Here is an 18,082-nt window from a genome sequence, read left to right as displayed (position 1 = left end):
CTCTCACCACTGGTGTCCCCCAGGGCTCTGTTCTAGGCCCTCTCCTATTCTCGCTATACACCAAGTCACTTGGCTCTGTCATAACCTCACATGGTCTCTCCTATCATTGCTATGCAGACGACACACAATTAATCTTCTCCTTTCCCCCTTCTGATGACCAGGTGGCGAATCGCATCTCTGCATGTCTGGCAGACATATCAGTGTGGATGACGGATCACCACCTCAAGCTGAACTTCGGCAAGACGGAGCTGCTCTTCCTCCCGGGGAAGGACTGCCCGTTCCATGATCTCGCCATCACGGTTGACAACTCCATTGTGTCCTCCTCCCAGAGCTCTAAGAACCTTGGCGTGATCCTGGACAACACCCTGTCGTTCTCAACTAACATCAAGGCGGTGGCCCGTTCCTGTAGGTTCATGCTCTACAACATCCGCAGAGTACGACCCTGCCTCACACAGGAAGCGGCACAGGTCCTAATCCAGGCACTTGTCATCTCCCGTCTGGATTACTGCAACTCGCTGTTGGCTGGGCTCCCTGCCTGTGCCATTAAACCCCTACAACTCATCCAGAACGCCGCAGCCCGTCTGGTGTTCAACCTTCCCAAGTTCTCTCACGTCACCCCGCTCCTCCGCTCTCTCCACTGGCTTCCAGTTGAAGCTCGCATCCGCTACAAGACCATGGTGCTTGCCTACGGAGCTGTGAGGGGAACGGCACCTCAGTACCTCCAGGCTCTGATCAGGCCCTACACCCAAATAAGGGCACTGCGTTCATCCACCTCTGGCCTGCTCGCCTCCCTACCACTGAGGAAGTACAGTTCCCGCTCAGCCCAGTCAAAACTGTTCGCTGCTCTGGCTCCCCAATGGTGGAACAAACTCCCTCACGACGCCAGGACAGCGGAGTCAATCACCACCTTCCGGAGACACCTGAAACCCCACCTCTTTAAGGAATACCTAGGATAGGATAAAGTAATCCTTCTCACCCCCCCTTAAAATATGTAGATGCACTATTGTAAAGTGGCTGTTCCACTGGATGTCATAAGGTGAATGCACCAATTTGTAAGTCGCTCTGGATAAGAGCGTCTGCTAAATGACTTAAATGTAAATGTAATGTAATGAATGGGTGTGGTATAGGGATCTTATTTTATTCTGGGCCTTGTTTTCATTCATTTGGGTTGGAGGCATACAATGGTTAACATGGACTCCTCTTGACATTAGACCACTTTCTGAGACCTAAAATCATCTGAAAACTTTGATTTTGGAGTGTCAGATGTTTTCAAGTTTTAGGAGTGGTCTAACACATATATAAGTAGACACAAAGAGGGGAATATAAGATGGTGTTGTAGAATACCAATGTGATACTCATTAGGCCAATAATAACTGATAATTTTAGGTTTCACAGAAAATGTATCTACATTTTAAGTTCAAAATAGATTTGGTCTACAGTAAAATATGTCTAATCCTATCTGCCACGAACATCCCGTCAGACACTATAATGAAAAAGGCGAATGTATTATTATTGTTATTATTATTTATGAAAGTCTGGCAAGGTTTTTATTTGAATCCCATATGCCAATGGCACCCAATTAGACACCATAATGAAAAAGGCAAATGTATTATTATTATTATTGTTATTATTTATGATAGTCTGGCATGTTTTTTTTTTCGGCGGAAGTAGACAGACGCAAATTGGGAGCTGTTGGCCAGGGCGTAGTTATCCTGATATTTAGTGAAAATGTAGAATGTCGTGTATTTTTCTCTTCAATAACACATCTGGAAACACATTCTAATAATCACATTATTCTAAAGTGATAATCGGCTCAGTGTTTATTTTTTGTAAATGAGATAATTATTTTGTTAGCTAGCTATCCTTGTTAGCATAGACGTCCAAGGGAATTCTGCAGAGAAACAACTCAAATTGTCTGAATTCTGGAAACATGGAGTCAACGAAAACTGCGCTCCGTTAAGTTCTGTGGATGTTTGCAACCCGAAGGAGATCTACAAGAAACATTTGAAACGGTTCCGTAGGTCGTGAGGACTTAATATATATTCGCCGTGACACGTTTTATAATTTTTGCTACGTTTGTTTTGGGAATTATTTTTTGGGGAATGACATTCAGAATTGTCGGAGCATACGTAGCGAAGTTTTCTAGTTACTGAAAGTGATCCCGTTTTCGTTGGTACAGTAGATAGCTAGCTAGCCATCGTTGGCCGAGACTCGGCAGCAAGGTACAGTAGTTAGCTGATGTATTCATTCGGCTGAATTTCAATGATTTACTTAGTTTCTTAGCCAGCTATCACTCTTCACTTTTATGGAAAACGTATATTATTGGACACGTTTCGAGTCTACTGGAGGAAAAGCCGTTGGATGTTCCACTCCCTGGAGTTAACTAACCGCTAGCTAGCGTTCAAGCTATCTGAATTGAAGCTCCCAACAAATTTAGAGGGGCACATTGGCTAGCAAGCTAAATAGTGCAATAGCTAGTTGGGGGGGAAACAATGCATTTGCTATAGCTAGCTGATCAAGCTAGGAATATTACGTAGTTTGTTATTTTGATGCAATAATTACTAATGGTTATCTAGTTAATTCCCAACACGGGTTTCAATTCAGACTTGTCGGTTTTTAGAAATTCTCATGGTCACGAGGGGCTGGCTGCTCGTCTACGGATAAAGGCAAACCTGGAGGCTGGGAACACCAAATGGGACTGACTCGATTTTCAACATCTTAATTTATTTTATTTTTTTAAGATACGCTGGCTGTTACTACACCAGGCACAGGAAAACTGGTTGTATTTTCTATAGGGCGGAAACAGTTAAAGTGCAGCCTGTATGAATATTTTCCAAGGGAACAACTCATCATTGTCAATAGGAACATCATCCCCGACCCTGGTGTCTTGTGCGATAAAGTGGAGAGCTAGCTGCACGACGTAAGACTAGAGCTTATTAGAGGTCCTGATTTATCTCAAGAAATTGCTACAGTAGCGAAAATAGCATTATCGTCAGTGGTTTCACTGAATACGTACCATTTCACTGCACATGATTGCAAAACTCTTACATTGAGGTATTGAATTCAGTATTAGGACATACCCAGACATTTATTTTTCACTGTGAGTCTATCGCCGACAATTGAAGGTGTTTTCAAGACATTGTTATTTGGAGATTCCGCTCTCAGTGTTGTTGATTTTTTGTTGTTGTTGTTGATGTCATCACCTTTTTCCAATCATCTCTTCAACATAGACGGATGTTAGGGGAGGGCTATTCAAAGAGTCTGTCTTATCATACTTTGGAAAATGATAATTGGATATAAATCCCAGCAGATCTAGAAACGGAAGCCCAATGAGCGACACACAGTCCAGTATCACTGATAGGTAAGTACAACCTTTTCCAGGCATTATGTAAACACACTTCACGATGTCATTGAAGGCTGCGTGCCTCTTGGCTCCTGTACTTATGCACCTTTGCTTCATCAGACATGTTATGTTTGATCTCAAGTCTTGTGAAAGCCTGCAAGGATTGTTATGGCCACTATGGGAATTTTCTACCGGCTGCATGCAAGTGACAATTCTTCTCATGTTATGTTATGGCCAATTGTTACAGTTTCTGGAGTCAGCTATATATTTTTTTTCTATCTCCCATATGGAATAGCCTAAGCTATATACCAGGCTGTATGTAAGTAATTTGTATTAAATGTGTATTAATTAGTACTTAATGTAACTCAATATGTATTCCATCAACCCAGGCAAGTAATGTTGCCCCATTTCAAAACGATAAACCAAAAGGCAGGCCTATGTGGGGCTTTATTTTTCATTGCAGTGTTGTTTTTAAGTAGCACAATAACCCCCAATCTATTTTCTCAACCCAGCACTCTACTCAATTCTCCAATATGTCACACCACTGAAATGGCCCTTTTTGGTAGGGGCAGACCTCTGACCATTTACCATGATTTTGGCACAAACAACCATTTTAAGTTAGAAAGCGGTCTTGAGCAGGTTGTTTTTGCACCACCAAGAGTGAAAATGGAATTTGATCTGTTCCAAGAGCATCAGCCCAATCATGGCAGTAGTAGAGCTGATGAGGCCTGACAGCCAAATGAAGGAATGGTGCAATTGTGTCCTCTGCACCTGAAATCCACTTTCCTGCAAAGAAGGAAATTAACAGACCAGATATTCCGTGTGTAGGCTCACCCTGTAGCCTGTACTGGAAGCTGTTTCATTCATCTTATCCAAAATAGAGAAATTATGTTTCCAACATGAGTAGTCTTATGGGGTGTTTTGAATGAATAGGATGCTACTTGGTCAAGCCTAGTAAAAATAATTCTACCTATGCAACTACATGTGTGCAGTGCAGCACTCTTCTCTCCTCTGTGAGCTGCATTTTGTTTATGATTTGGCTTGTCTAAAGGCAACAATACACTAGACAATTTTGCTTTCTACGGGCTCTAACCATCAGAGAATCTCACATTTAACGATTCAGTCAGGCCAAATTGTAGTGACCTAGTAATTGGTTTAGTACATACACCTGGCCGCACCTCTGTGGCAGTATGATTTGGACAATTGGGCCAGAATCAGGCTTTACTTGCTGGGCAGGTTTGCACATGTGCAGGCCTAGTAAGGAAACCATCATAGCAACTGAAGAAGCATAACAATGCGCATAGAAGGAACGCCACGTCTGTGCACGTGGATTACTGATTCAGTTTGAGAGCACGGAGATGAGTACTGGAGGTAAACTTTGATAGCTTGCTGCTGCTATAATTGATTTGAATAAACACTGTGTTTTGTTGCCCATGGTTAAGCTATTTATCAGAGATGCGGCACAATCAATCAGAGATGGACAGCGCATGGGTGCTGAAATTAGGCTTCATTTTAATTTGATTTACTAACAACTAGGGCTTAGTGTTGAAACCAATTTCTTGTTATTTAAGAAATAAGAGCTAGGGCTGTGGCGGCCATACATTTTGTCAGCCGGTTATTGTCATGCAATTGAGTAAATGTCACAGTAATTGACCTTTAATTAACATAAACACTTTTAGCATCTCCAGGCCTCCATGAATATAAGACGCTGATGCGTGCCTTTTGGAACATCTATAAAAAAAAATTGAGTATAAAAATCAATTAAATATACAACACAATAAATTATTTATTTATTTTAAGCATGTCTAAAGAAGCATGATATGAAGAAAATCTATTTCATAAGAAACAGAATGAGTTACTTGGCTTATTGTATGTTATCTGGCTATATACCATCCCATAGGCTGTAGGCTTGTTCATTTAGCACACAAGATATGCTTATAAGTCCCTTGCCATTGTTTTATGATTTTATGGTAAGAAGAATATCATTGAACTTAGCTGAATAAAATCTAAAGGATATTTTTCCCATTTTGGAGGGAGTGCACATATGAAGTGGCTATGTTGAGGTTAAAACTGATAATTTGAAACGGGTCCTATACGCTAGATTTAGAGTTATTTGGCAACTTCAGTTGTAAGTGATACAAACAGTTAGAATGTCTTACTTTTAGTGTAGGTTTTGATTTGTATGTGGACATGCGCGACTGCTTGTCGAACATCTCATTCCAAAATCATGACGATTAATATGGAGTTGGTCCCGCGTTTCCTGCCATAACAGCCTCCACTCTTCTGGGAAGCCTTTCCCTAATTGTTGGAACATTTCTGTTGGGCGATTAGGCCTGGCTCGCAGTTGGCACTATGCATTTGGTCAGGTAGCGATCTCCTTGCACCCGCTTAACCAGATTTGTCTGTTGGACTGCCAGATGGTGAAGCGTGATTCATCACTCCAGAGAACACGTTTACACTGCTCCAGAGGACAGACAATTTTTACGCGCTACAGCACTCGTTTGGCCAGTTTTGTTAGCTTGTGTGGCCTACCACTTCGCGGCTGAGCCGTTGTTGCTCCTAGACATTTCCACTTCACAATAATTTGTTTACCGTTGAAGCTCTAGCGGGCAGAAATTTGACACACTGACTTCTTGGAAAGGTGGCATCCTATGATGGTGCCACGTTGAAAGTCACTGAGCTCTTCAGTAAGGCCGTTCTACTGCCAATGTTTGTCTATGGAGATTGCAATGTGTAATAACTACGTAAAAATGTATGAATACGTTAAATTATGTGACATGCCGTCATATTCAGGTCCTGATTGGTCAACAAGCTTATTTGACACATTAAATAGTACCTTTTTTGACACGCAAAGACCCAAACGGCGTTCCATAGAAATCCTGGTTGAGAATGAAGCCACTGATCAAATGAAAAGCGAAACAGCACAATAAGTAAGTGAAAGAAATAGGTTTTGATTATGTTGTACTGGTAATGGGGACAAATGTAAATGCCAACAAAATAACCTTTTTTTGTCAATTAAGAACAAATTCCTATTTACAATGACTGCCTACCCCGGCCAAACCCGGACGGCGCTGGGCCAATTGTGCACCGCCCTATGGGACTCCCAATCTTGGCCAGATGTCATACAGCCTGGATTCGAACCAGAGACTCGTGAGGCCTCTTGCACTGAGATGCAGTGCCTTGGACCTCTGTGTCTCTGTGTGTGTGAACTATTTAACTGTACTAGAATGCTTAAGGCCGCAAAAATGTTAAATATTGGTGTCGTTTTTTTTGGCATGAAAAATATCGGATATTGGTATCGGACAAAAATGTCATATCTGTGCATCACTAGTTTTCGCAACAAAAGCTATTTCGTTAAACTGTTGACCGTCCCCTTTTCTACTAGCTTGAGAAAGGAATGAAGGAAAGACTGGAGGAGATGGGAACACTTGGTGGTGAGCTATTTATTCTGTAGCTAAAGTTAATGTCACACTATTAATTATGAAAATATAAAAAATGCCCTATTACTAGGCTATTCAAAATCAAATACAAATTCACTGTCATTGTAGGCTAACTCTGTAAGCAGTCCTTCACAAGCAATAAACAAACAGTGTCGCCTAGGTCTATACATTCTCTCCCAGACTCATGGATAGAAAGTTTGGAGCGAAGCATGAGGTAACCAGTCCATCCATTATGCATAATAATACAGTCCACACTTTACTAGAATTTGTTTAATTTTGGAGTTATAGGCTAGATCAATTATGCACCAGACATCTTAAGTCTTTTTTTCTATTTTTTTCTGCTGTGTACAATATGTGGTAGGCTATCTATTGTATAATATACACAGGCTAGCTTTTTCAAGCAGAAATTTGCTTCCTGCAACACAAACGCAAAAAAGTTCTGGGACATTGTAAAGTCCATAGAGAATAAGAGCAGCTCCTCCCAGCTGCTCACTGCACTGAGGATAGGAAACTCTGTCACCACCGATAAATCCACTATAATTGAGAATTTCAATAAAGCATTTTTCTACGGCTGGCCATGCTTTCCACCTGGCCCACCCCTACCCCGGTCAACAGCACTGCACCCCCCACAGCAACTCGCCCAAGCCTCCTTCTCCCAAATCTAGACAGCTGATGTTCTGAAAGAGCTGCAAAATCTGGACCCCCACAAAAAAATAAAAAATAATATTTCACCTTTATTTAACCAGGTAGGCAAGTGGAGAACAAGTTCTCATTTACAATTGCGACCTGGCCAAGATAAAGCAAAGCAGTTCGACAGATACAACGACACGGAGTTACAAATGGAGTAAAACAAACATACAGTCAATAATACAGTATAAACAAGTCTATATACAATGTGAGCAAATGAGGTGAGAAGGGAGGTAAAGGCAAAAAAGGCCATGGTGGCAAAGTACTGTAAATACAATATAGCAAGTAAAAAACTGGAATGGTAGTTTTGCAATGGAAGAATGTGCAAAGTAGAAATAAAAATAATGGGGTGCAAAGGAGCATAATTAATTAATAAATAAAATAAATACAGTTGGGAAAGAGGTAGTTGTTTGGGCTAAATTATAGGTGGGCTATGTACAGGTGCAGTAATCTGTGAGCTGCTCTGACAGTTGGTGCTTAAAGCTAGTGAGGGAGAAGTTTTTCCAGTTTCAGAGATTTTTGTAGTTCGTTCCAGTCATTGGCAGCAGAGAAGCGGCCAAAGAAAGAATTGGTTTTGGGGGTGACTAGAGAGATATACCTGCTGGAGCTTGTGCTACAGGTGGGAGATGCTATGGTGACCAGCGAGCTGAGATAAGGGGGGACTTTACCTAGCAGGGTCTTGTAGATGACATGGAGCCAGTGGGTTTGGCGACGAGTATGAAGCGAGGGCCAGCCAACGAGAGCGTACAGGTGGCAATGGTGGGTAGGCTTTGGTGACAAAACGGATTGCACTGTGATAGACTGCATCCAATTTGTTGAGTAGGGTATTGGAGGCTATTTTGTAAATGACATCGTCAAAGTCGAGGATTGGTAGGATGGTCAGTTTTACAAGGGTATGTTTGGCAGCATGGGTGAAGGATGCTTTGTTGCGAAATAGGAAGCCAATTCTAGATTTAACTTTGGATTGGAGATGTTTGATATGGCTCTGGAAGGAGAGTTTAGTCTAACCAGACACCTAAGTATTTGTAGTTGTCCACGTATTCTAAGTCAGAGCCGTCCAGAGTAGTGATGTTGGACAGGCGGGTAGGTGCAGGTAGCGATCGGTTGAAGAGCATGCATTTAGTTTTACTTGTATTTAAGAGCAATTGGAGTCCACGGAAGGAGAGTTGCAATCGTATTGAAGCTCGTCTGGAGGGTTGTTGACACAGTGTCATCTGCATAGAGGTGGATCAGAGACTCACCAGCAGCAAGAGCGACCTCATTGATGTATACAGAGAAGAGAGTCGGTTCATGAATTGAACCCTGTGGCACCCCCATAGAGACTGCCAGAGGTCCAGAGAGCAGACCCTCCGATTTGACACTGAACTCTATCAGAGAAGTAGTTGGTGAACCAGGCGAGGCAATCATTTGAGAAACCAAGGCTGTCGAGTCTGCCGATGAGGATGTGGTGATTGACAGAGTCGAAAGCCTTGGCCAGATCAATGAATACGGCTGCACAGTAATGTTTCTTATCGATGGCGGTTAAGATATCGTTTAGGACCTTGAGCGTGGCTGAGGTGCACCCATGACCAGCTCTGAAACCAGATTGCATAGTAGAGAAGGTATGGTGAGATTCGAAATGGTCGGTAATCTGTTTGTTGACTTGGCTTTCGAAGACCTTAGAAAGGCATGGTAGGATAGATATAGGTCTGTAGCAGGTTGGGTCAACAGTGTCCCCCCCTTTGAAGAGGGGGATGACCGCAGCTGCTTTCCAATCTTTGGGAATCTCAGACGACACGAAAGAGAGGTTGAACAGGCTAGTAATAGGGGTGGCAACAATTTCGGCAGATAATTTTAGAAAGAAAGGGTCCAGATTTTGCAGCTCTTTCAGAACATCAGCTGAATGGATTTGGGAGAAGGAGAAATGGGGAAGGCTTGGGCGAGTTGCTGTTGGGGGTGCAGTGCTGTTGACCGGGGTAGGAGTAGCCAGGTGGAAAGCATGGCCAGCCGTAGAAAAATGCTTCTTGAAATTCTCAATTATGGTGGATTTATCAGTGGTGACAGTGTTTCCTATCTTCAGTGCAGTGGGCAGCTGGGAGGAGGTGTTCTTATTCTCCATGGACTTTACAGTGTCCCAGAACTTTTTTGAGTTAGTGTTGCAGGAAGCAAATTTCTGCTTGAAAAAGCTAGCCTTGGCTTTTCTAACTGCCTGTGTATAATGGTTTCTAGCTTCCCTGAACAGCTGCATATCACGGGGGCTGTTCGATGCTAATGCAGAACGCCATAGGATGTTTTTGTGTTGGTTAAGGGCAGTCAGGTCTGGGGAGAACCAGGGGCTATATCTGTTCCTGGTTCTAAATTTCTTGAATGGGGCATGTTTATTTAAGATGGTTAGGAAGGCATTTAAAAACAATCCGGGCACCCTCTACTGACGGGATGAGATCAATATCCTTCCAGGATACCCCGGCCAGGTCGATTAGAAAGGCCTGCCGGGCTAAACAATCTGCACCCTTTCTTTCTAAAATGATCTGCCAAAATTGTTGCAAACCCTATTACTAGCCTGTTCAACCTCTCTTTCGTGTCGTCTGAGATTCCCAAAGATTGGAAAGCAGCTGCGGTCATCCCCCTCTTCAAAGGGGGGGGGGACACTCTTGACCCAAACTGCTCCAGACCTATATCTATCCTACCCTGCCTTTCTAAGGTCTTCGAAAGCCAAGGTAACAAACAGATCACCGACCATTTTGAATCCCACCGTACCTTCTCCGCTATGCAATCTGGTTTCAGAGCTGGTCATGGGTGCACCTCAGCCACGCTCAAGGTTCTAAATGATATCTTAACTGCCATCAATAAGAAACAATACTGTGCAGCCATATTAATTGACCTGGCCAAGGCTTTCGACTGTCAATCACCACATTCTTTCGCCTGGTTCACCAACTACTTCTCAGACAGAGTTCAGTGTGTCAAATCTGAGGGCCTGTTGTCCGGGCCTCTGGCAATCTCTATGGGGGTGCCACAGGGTTCAATTCTTGGGCCGACTCTCTTCTCTGTATATATCAATGATGTCACTCTTGCTGCTGGTGAGTCTCTGATCCACCTCTATGCAGATGATACCATTCTATATACTTCTGGCCCTTCTTTGGACACTGTGTCAACAACCCTCCAGACGAGCTTCAATACGATTGCAACTCTCCTTCCGTGGACTCCAACTGCTCTTAAATACAAGTAAAACTAAATGCATGCTCTTCAACTGATCGCTGCCGGCACCTGCCTGCCTGTCCAGCATCACTACTCTGGACAGTTCTGACTTAGAATATGTGGACAACTACAAATACCTTGGTGTCTGGTTAGTCTGTGAACTCTCTTTCCAGACTCACATAAAACATCTCCAATCCATAATGATCTCCAATTATCTTTGCTAGCTGGTCACCATAGCTGCTCCCACCCGTAGCACGTGTTCCAGCAGGTATATCTCCCTTTTCACCCCCAAAGCCAATTCCTGCTTTGGCCGCCTCTCCTTCCAGTTCTCTGCTGCCAATGACCGGAATGAACTACAAAAATCTCCCTCGCTAGCTTTAAGCACCCCCTCGCTAGCTTTAAGCACCAGCTGTCAGAGCAGCGCACAGATCACTGCACCTGTACATAGCCCATCTATAAATAGCCCAAACAACTACCTCTTCCCCTACTGTATTTATCTATTTACTTTGCTCCTTTGCACCCCAGTATTTCTACTTTGCACACTCATCTGCTGTGAAACCTACCATTCCAGTGTTTTAATTGCTATATTGTATTTACTTCGCCACCATGGCCTATTTATTGCCTTTTCCTCCCTTATCACCTGATTTGCTCACATTGTATATAGACATATTTTTCTACTGTATTATTGACTGTATGTTTGTTTTACTCCATGTGTAACTCTGTTGTTTATATGTCGAACTGCTTTGTTTTATCTTGGCCAGGTCAAAGTTGTAAATGAGAACTTGTTCTCAACTTGCCTACCTGGTTAAATAAAGGTGAAATAAAATTACAATACAATCATTATTTTAATTCAGTTTTTTTTTCGGGCTTGGGCTCACATATACAGTGGGGCAAAAAAGTATTTAGTCAGCCACCAATTGTGCAAGTTCTCCCACTTAAAAAGATGAGAGGCCTGTAATTTTCATCATAGGTACACTTCAACTATGACAGACAAAATTAGAAAAATAAATCCAGAAAATCACATTGCAAGATTTTTTAAATGAATTTATTTGCAAATGATGGTGATTAATTAACCAGATTCCTTTTTCTATGTATTCCCTAAGGTGTCAACAGCATTTTGACATAGTTTCACACCTTTATGTTGAAGAATGAGCGTAAACGACTACATTGCGTAAGTGGCCAGCTGAGGGCTCTCTGAGTGATTCTTGTGTAAAAGACAGAGGTAGTCATTTTTCCTCTCGCTCCTTACTGAAATGCCAATTGTCCCGGTTGATATATTATCGAATAGATATTTGAAAAACACCTTGAGGATTGATTATAAAAAACATTTGCCATGTTTCTGTCGATATTATGGATTAAATTTGATTTTCTTTTCGGCATTGTCGTGACCGCTATTTCTGGTGGATTTCTGAACATTACGTGATAAACAAACAGGTTTTTTGGGTATAAAAATAATCTTTCTGGAACAAAAGTAACATTTGCTGTCTAACTGGGAGTCTCGTCATTGAAAACATCCGAAGATCATCGAAGGTAAACGGTGCTAGCTGGACATAATGCTATGCTAGGCCTTCGATAAACTTACACAAACGCTTGTCTTGCTTTGGCTGTAAAGCATCATTTCAAAATCTGAGGTGACATGGTGATTAACATACCCATCCCGGTAGCGGGATAATTGTCATCAGCAACCGCTGAATAGCATAGTGCCACAGTCAAATAATATTGCAAAAAAATATTCATATTCATGAAATCACAAGTGCAATATTGCAAAACACAGCTTAGCCTTTTGTTAAAATCCACCTGTCGTCTCAGATTTTGAAATTATGCTTTACAGCGAAAGCAATCAAAGCACTTGTAAGTTTATTGATAGCATAGCATAACATTATGTACACTAAGCATTAAGTAGCTAGGTCACAAATCAGAAAAGCATTCAAATTAATCGTTTACCTTTGATCAAAGGTCTTGTCTTGCCTTTGATCTTGTCTTGATGTTTTCACTCATGAGACTCCCAGTTACACAACAAATGTTCAGACCATATACCACAGGTTTGACAAAGCATTTGACTTTACTGCTCTATGTTGGTAACCAGCTTATATTAGCAATAAGGCACCTCTTTTGTGGTATATGGCCAGTATACCACAGCTAGGGGCTGTATCCAGGAACTCTGCGTTGCGTTTTGCATAAAAACAGCTCATAGCCGGGATATATTGGCCATATGCCACACCTCATCGGACCTTATTGCTTAATTAACATAGCTCTCATAAAACAAGCACAGGCCCACATACTAGTGAGTAACCAGATAATCCTTATATTTCAAGTTTTGCCAACTTGAATCTATTTGCTAGCTAATAAGGCAGCACAGTTGAGTTGCTAGGAACACACCCTTCTGTCCATCTCCAGCTGTTTGAACAGCATGCTAGCCTGTCCACTTTGTTCAGATGTTGAAGTCAAGTGGCCTACCTTATTTCTCAGAATGAGGAGTCAATGCCAATTCCTTATATAATTGGATTTTATGCTTATTGCACATTTATAAATCACTGACCAAACAGCTAGTATTACAGCCTTTGGCTAAAATGATGCTAGTGTTACGTGGTACCAAAGTGAGCATGAATTTCCCCATATCAATATTAATTGATACTTTAAACATAAAAGGGTAACTTCACCTCTGAGACATTATTTTACTGTAATATTGTGTTTCGGTGTCCATATGACAGATACTGTTGGACCTAAACTGAAATGCAAATGGTGAGTTGTCAGAGAGGAAGAAGTGAGCTCTCATCTTTGTTGTTAGTGGTAGGGGAGGGGCTTGGTGTGTGTGGTGTGTGTGTGTGTGTATAAACAGAGGAAAAGGGCGAGGCAAGAAGTTACACTTCCCAAAATCAGTCCAAAATAAGCCCAGTGTGTTTCTATTGGCTTATTTTGGACCTAACCTTGTCGCCTGCCTTTTGGACAATGACCACCATTGTTTGGGTGGAGACATGAGAATCTCGTCATTATATACAGATCCCTGGCTTAAATGGGAGGTGCATACAGCACAGAAGAAGCGAAGGAGACGAGATTAAAAAGGCATGAGAAAAAGCGGACATAAAACCCTCATTAAAAATAGAAGAAATATCCTTGATTCTTGCGATAAAGACACTTCGAATATCACACAAAAACATACATTGGATATATAGCCCAGCCCTAACAGACACACATACACTAACAAAGAGCCACTCAGCTCAGTGAAGTGCTCTCAGACAGATCCAGCTCAGAGGGGCCCAGCTCCTGAGTTCCCATCAGCAGCAGATATTCGTTTTTAATTAGAAAATGAATGTGTTCATGCAAAATGTTTTTTGTTGTTGCATTGAATCTTATTTAATCACATCAATTAGTTCCCCGAATCTCACAGAATCGTTTCAAACTAAAATGTATCATGTATCATATCGGAGCCCATGTATCTAGATGCGTATCGATTTGTTTTTTTAAAGGAGAGCTAGCTGCATATCCCTATGAGAGACCCATGTGAGTTGCTTTGAAGCACGGCTATTGGCAGCCGGGAGAATAATTATTATATATTTAACTTAAGGGCACAAGGGCCACTTTTTAGGGGCCATTACAGCCACACAAGGGTGCATCGACAGCCATGGCTGGGAAATTCAAGGCCTGGTGGGATCACACTACCTCCCGGCACTCTCCCATAGGTTTGCTTGTCTGTCAGTGTAAGGGAGGCTGGAGTGGTCTGTTCTACCTGGCTGTTGAAAGCCTAGGACACACAATCAGAGACCCTGTGAGTTTGGGTCTGACTAAGGTTCGCTCCGCCAGGTTTGTTTTTGAACTTCGTGTTAGCCTACTAAATGACAGCAAAACATGAATGTCTACATTACTCCCAGCCTGTGGTGCACTCCACTGGTCCGTGTTTATACAGAGTAAGCTCTTTTAGCAGGTGTGAACTGAGCATGCAGGGGTCAAAGTAAAAAGGGAGGTCTCGTGATGAGCTGTGACGACTCCAGCTCCATGGAGGGGGAAATGTCAATATTGAATCAATATTTCACTGGTACTATTAGCTAGAGCTTGGAATTGCCAGGGACCTCACGATCTGATATTATGACTAGAGGTCGACCGATTTAATCGGAATGGACGATTTAATTAAGGCCAATTTCAAGTTTTCATAACAATCGGAAATCTGTATTTAAAAAAAATATTTTATTTAAATATTTTTTTATACCTTTTATTTAACTAGGGCAAGTCAGTAAAGAACACATTCTTATTTTCAATGACGGCCTAGAAACGGTGGGTTACCTGCCTCTTTCAGGGGCAGAACGACAGATTTTCACCTTGTCAGCTCAGGTGATCCAATCTTGCAACCTTACAGTTAACTAGTCCAACGCAATAACGACCTGCCTCTCTCTCGTTGCACTCCACAAGGAGACTGCCTGTTATGCGAATGCAGTAAGCCAAGGTAAGTTGCTAGCTAGCATTAAACTTATCTTTTAAAAAACAATCCATCATCCATCACTAGCATTGCGCTGTTTATGACTTCAAGCCTATAAACTCCAGAGATGAGGCTCGTGTAACCGAAGTGAAATGGCTGGCTAGTTAGCGCGCGCTAATTGTCGTTGTGTTGCTGGTTCGAGCCCAGGGAGGAGCAAGGAGCGGGACGGAAGCTATATTGGCAATACTAAAGTGCCTATAAGAATAACCAATAGTCAAAGGTTAATGAAATGCAAATGATATAGAGGGAAATACTCCTATAATTCCTATAATAACTACAACCTAAAACTTCTTACCTGGGAATATTGAAGAATCATGTTAAAAGGAACCACCAGCTTTCATATGTGCTCATGTTCCGAGCAAGGAACTGAAACATTAGCTTTCTTACATAGCACATATTGCACTTTTACTTTCTTCTCCAACACTTTGTTTTTGCATTATTTAAACCAAATTGAACATGTTTCATTATTTACTTGAGGCTAAATTGATTTTATTGATGTATTATATTAAGTTAAAATAAGTGTTCATTCAGTATTGTTGAAATTGTCCGATTAATCGGCATCGGCCTTTTTGGTCATCCAATAATCGGCATTGGAAAAATAATAATCGGTCGACCTCTAATTATGACGATACTTTGGTGCTGATTCGATATATATATATATATATATATATATATATTGCGATTGCAACTCGATACTGTGATTCGATTTTCCAAACATTTTGCTCACTATAAGTCTCCTGCAGAGAGATGAGAGACATTATAATGAGTTTTGATCAGTCATGGAAATAAGTGCTGGAAACATGTTGGCTAACTTTTTATTTTATTTTAAAGAAGATGAACAAGATTTATGATGAAAAGCAGGTACAGCCGACAAGCAGTAGGTAACACTACCTAGAAAAAATGCTTTCATCTTTTGTCTTGAAGTCAAAGTATCGATATAATATTGTCTAAAATAACATCACGGTATATAACTGTATAGATTATTATTTTCGTCACTACTATTAGCACACACTAAAACACTACAGGCCAGAACATCTAAAACAGAGAACCTTGTTGAGCAACCGGTTTCATGTAAATCAAGGTCTGTTCTAAGCTATGCAACGCTTTAGCAAGGTAGCCTAGATATTATGACTGGATACCCTTATTATGCCTGGAATAGGTGTTGAGTCAGATGGAATTACTGGACATACAGTTTGGTGGGTGCCCTCTTACTAGAGATGCCTCCTCATGTGGCCTTTCACTCTCCTGATGGAATGTTATGGCGATGGCCGGTGACGCAACATGGCCGTCACAGCGGTCCCATCCGTTCACTCTCAACTCCTACGTTGTTATTTTAGTTGTAGTTTCCTATTCCCCTTCCTCTGTCTAGGTTCTCAGGGTACCGCTAAACCTCGTAGTGATTCTACTGTTTCTTGAGTTTTAATAAAAAATCATAATAATCCAGTCTGCACTCTCACTACCCTTCCCCAACGTTGGGTTGGGCACCTGATTTTCCTGTGGGTTTAATTGCCTTGGAGACTCATTGTAGATCGATTCAGTCTCTCACTGGGGTGTAAATGAGGAGCTGTGGAGGGCTTGCCTAACACCTTGCTGCCACTTTGACAGGCACACATCAGCTCCCCTAACACTGCAAGCTCCCAGTCCCTATCACCAGCCCCAGCAGCTCTAGAGCGAACAAGTACATTATAAAAGATTACTGTAATGTTGAAGAATGACATGCTAGGGGGGGCCACACCTATAAATGCAATCAATGTTCCCTCAAAAAACATCATGTCTGCTGAGCACAAATTTGTAGTTACATTTTACATTACATTTACATTTAAGTCATTTAGCAGACGCTCTTATCCAGAGCGACTTACAAATTGGTGCATTCACCTTATGACATCCAGTGGAACAGCCACTTTACAATAGTGCATCTAAATCTTTTAAGGGGGGGGAGGGGGAGGTGAGAAGGATTACTTTATCCTATCCTAGGTATTCCTTAAAGAGGTGGGGTTTCAGGTGTCTCCGGAAGGTGGTGATTGACTCCGCTGTCCTGGCGTCGTGAGGGAGTTTTTCCACCATTGGGGAGCCAGAGCAGCGAACAGTTTTGACTGGGCTGAGCGGGAACTGTACTTCCTCAGTGGTAGGGAGGCGAGCGGGCCAGAGGTGGATGAACGCAGTGCCCTTATTTGGGTGTAGGGCCTGATCAGAGCCTGGAGGTACTGAGGTGCCGTTCCCCTCACAGCTCCGTAGGCAAGCACCATGGTCTTGTAGCGGATGCGAGCTTCAACTGGAAGCCAGTGGAGAGAGCGGAGGAGCGGGGTGAGCGGTAGTTCTCGTTTACTGTGAACAGTGAGGCTGTACCCGCTTTAAGTTGCAGTTTTAAGTGGTCAAGTAGGCTACTTTGGCTATTTGATCATAATGTAGGCTTACCAGAGTGGCCTACCATCAAAAACAATGGAGAAAATGCATCCCATAACATTTTAACATGGAAGTACCTGTTCTATCATTCAGGTTAAATGAGGAAGATGCATTCAGTTGTACAACTGACTAGGTATCCCCCTTTCTTTTACTCACGACCGGTCATACTGTAGCCTAAACAAATGGCACAGATCCATATATAGCAATGGCTATTTGCATATAGGCCTATTGCAGCTCTGCTTGGTTAATGACGCACAGGTCTGGGCAGAGTAAAACAAATATATATATATATATATTAGAATTGTTTTTTTCTCTGGTTGCACATTTGACATGCTGGTAGAAATAATATTTTGCAAAGTTAGTTTTGAATACTATGTCTTGCATAGTTTTGAAAGTGGCTAATATTGTGTTCATTCAATCACAATTCCAATAGTAGTGTGAAATGTTGATTTGTGTTAACTGAAAGGGAAATCTCTAGAAAGTTGAGTAAAGTTCAATCTAGTGCTTCTCTGTGCAGGCTCATATTTCTTCTGCATGGCAATCTGAGGGGAGCTGCGTGACTGC

General features: G+C 42.0%; 1 protein-coding gene across 5 annotated transcripts in view; it reads left to right on the top strand.

Moving 5' to 3' along the window:
* The first annotated feature begins 1,672 nt into the window (after positions 1–1,672).
* LOC123993106 (rho guanine nucleotide exchange factor 12-like) overlaps positions 1,673–18,082 on the top strand; it is a 71,815-nt gene continuing 55,405 nt past the window's right edge. For 3 of the 5 annotated variants that reach the window (XM_046294896.1, XM_046294894.1, XM_046294895.1), the window contains exon 1: positions 1,673–3,361. In XM_046294896.1, coding sequence (XP_046150852.1) covers positions 3,330–3,361 — 32 coding nt within the window. In that variant the 5' untranslated portion in view covers positions 1,673–3,329. The remainder of the gene's footprint in view (positions 3,362–18,082) is intronic. The other 2 variants (XM_046294893.1, XM_046294892.1) reach the window with 2 other exon arrangements.

Source organism: Oncorhynchus gorbuscha, linkage group LG13 (assembly GCF_021184085.1).
Source record: "Oncorhynchus gorbuscha isolate QuinsamMale2020 ecotype Even-year linkage group LG13, OgorEven_v1.0, whole genome shotgun sequence".
Lineage (NCBI taxonomy): Eukaryota > Metazoa > Chordata > Actinopteri > Salmoniformes > Salmonidae > Oncorhynchus > Oncorhynchus gorbuscha.
The sequence above is the reverse complement of the archived record's forward strand: the minus strand, read 5'-3'. Positions and strand labels throughout refer to the sequence as shown.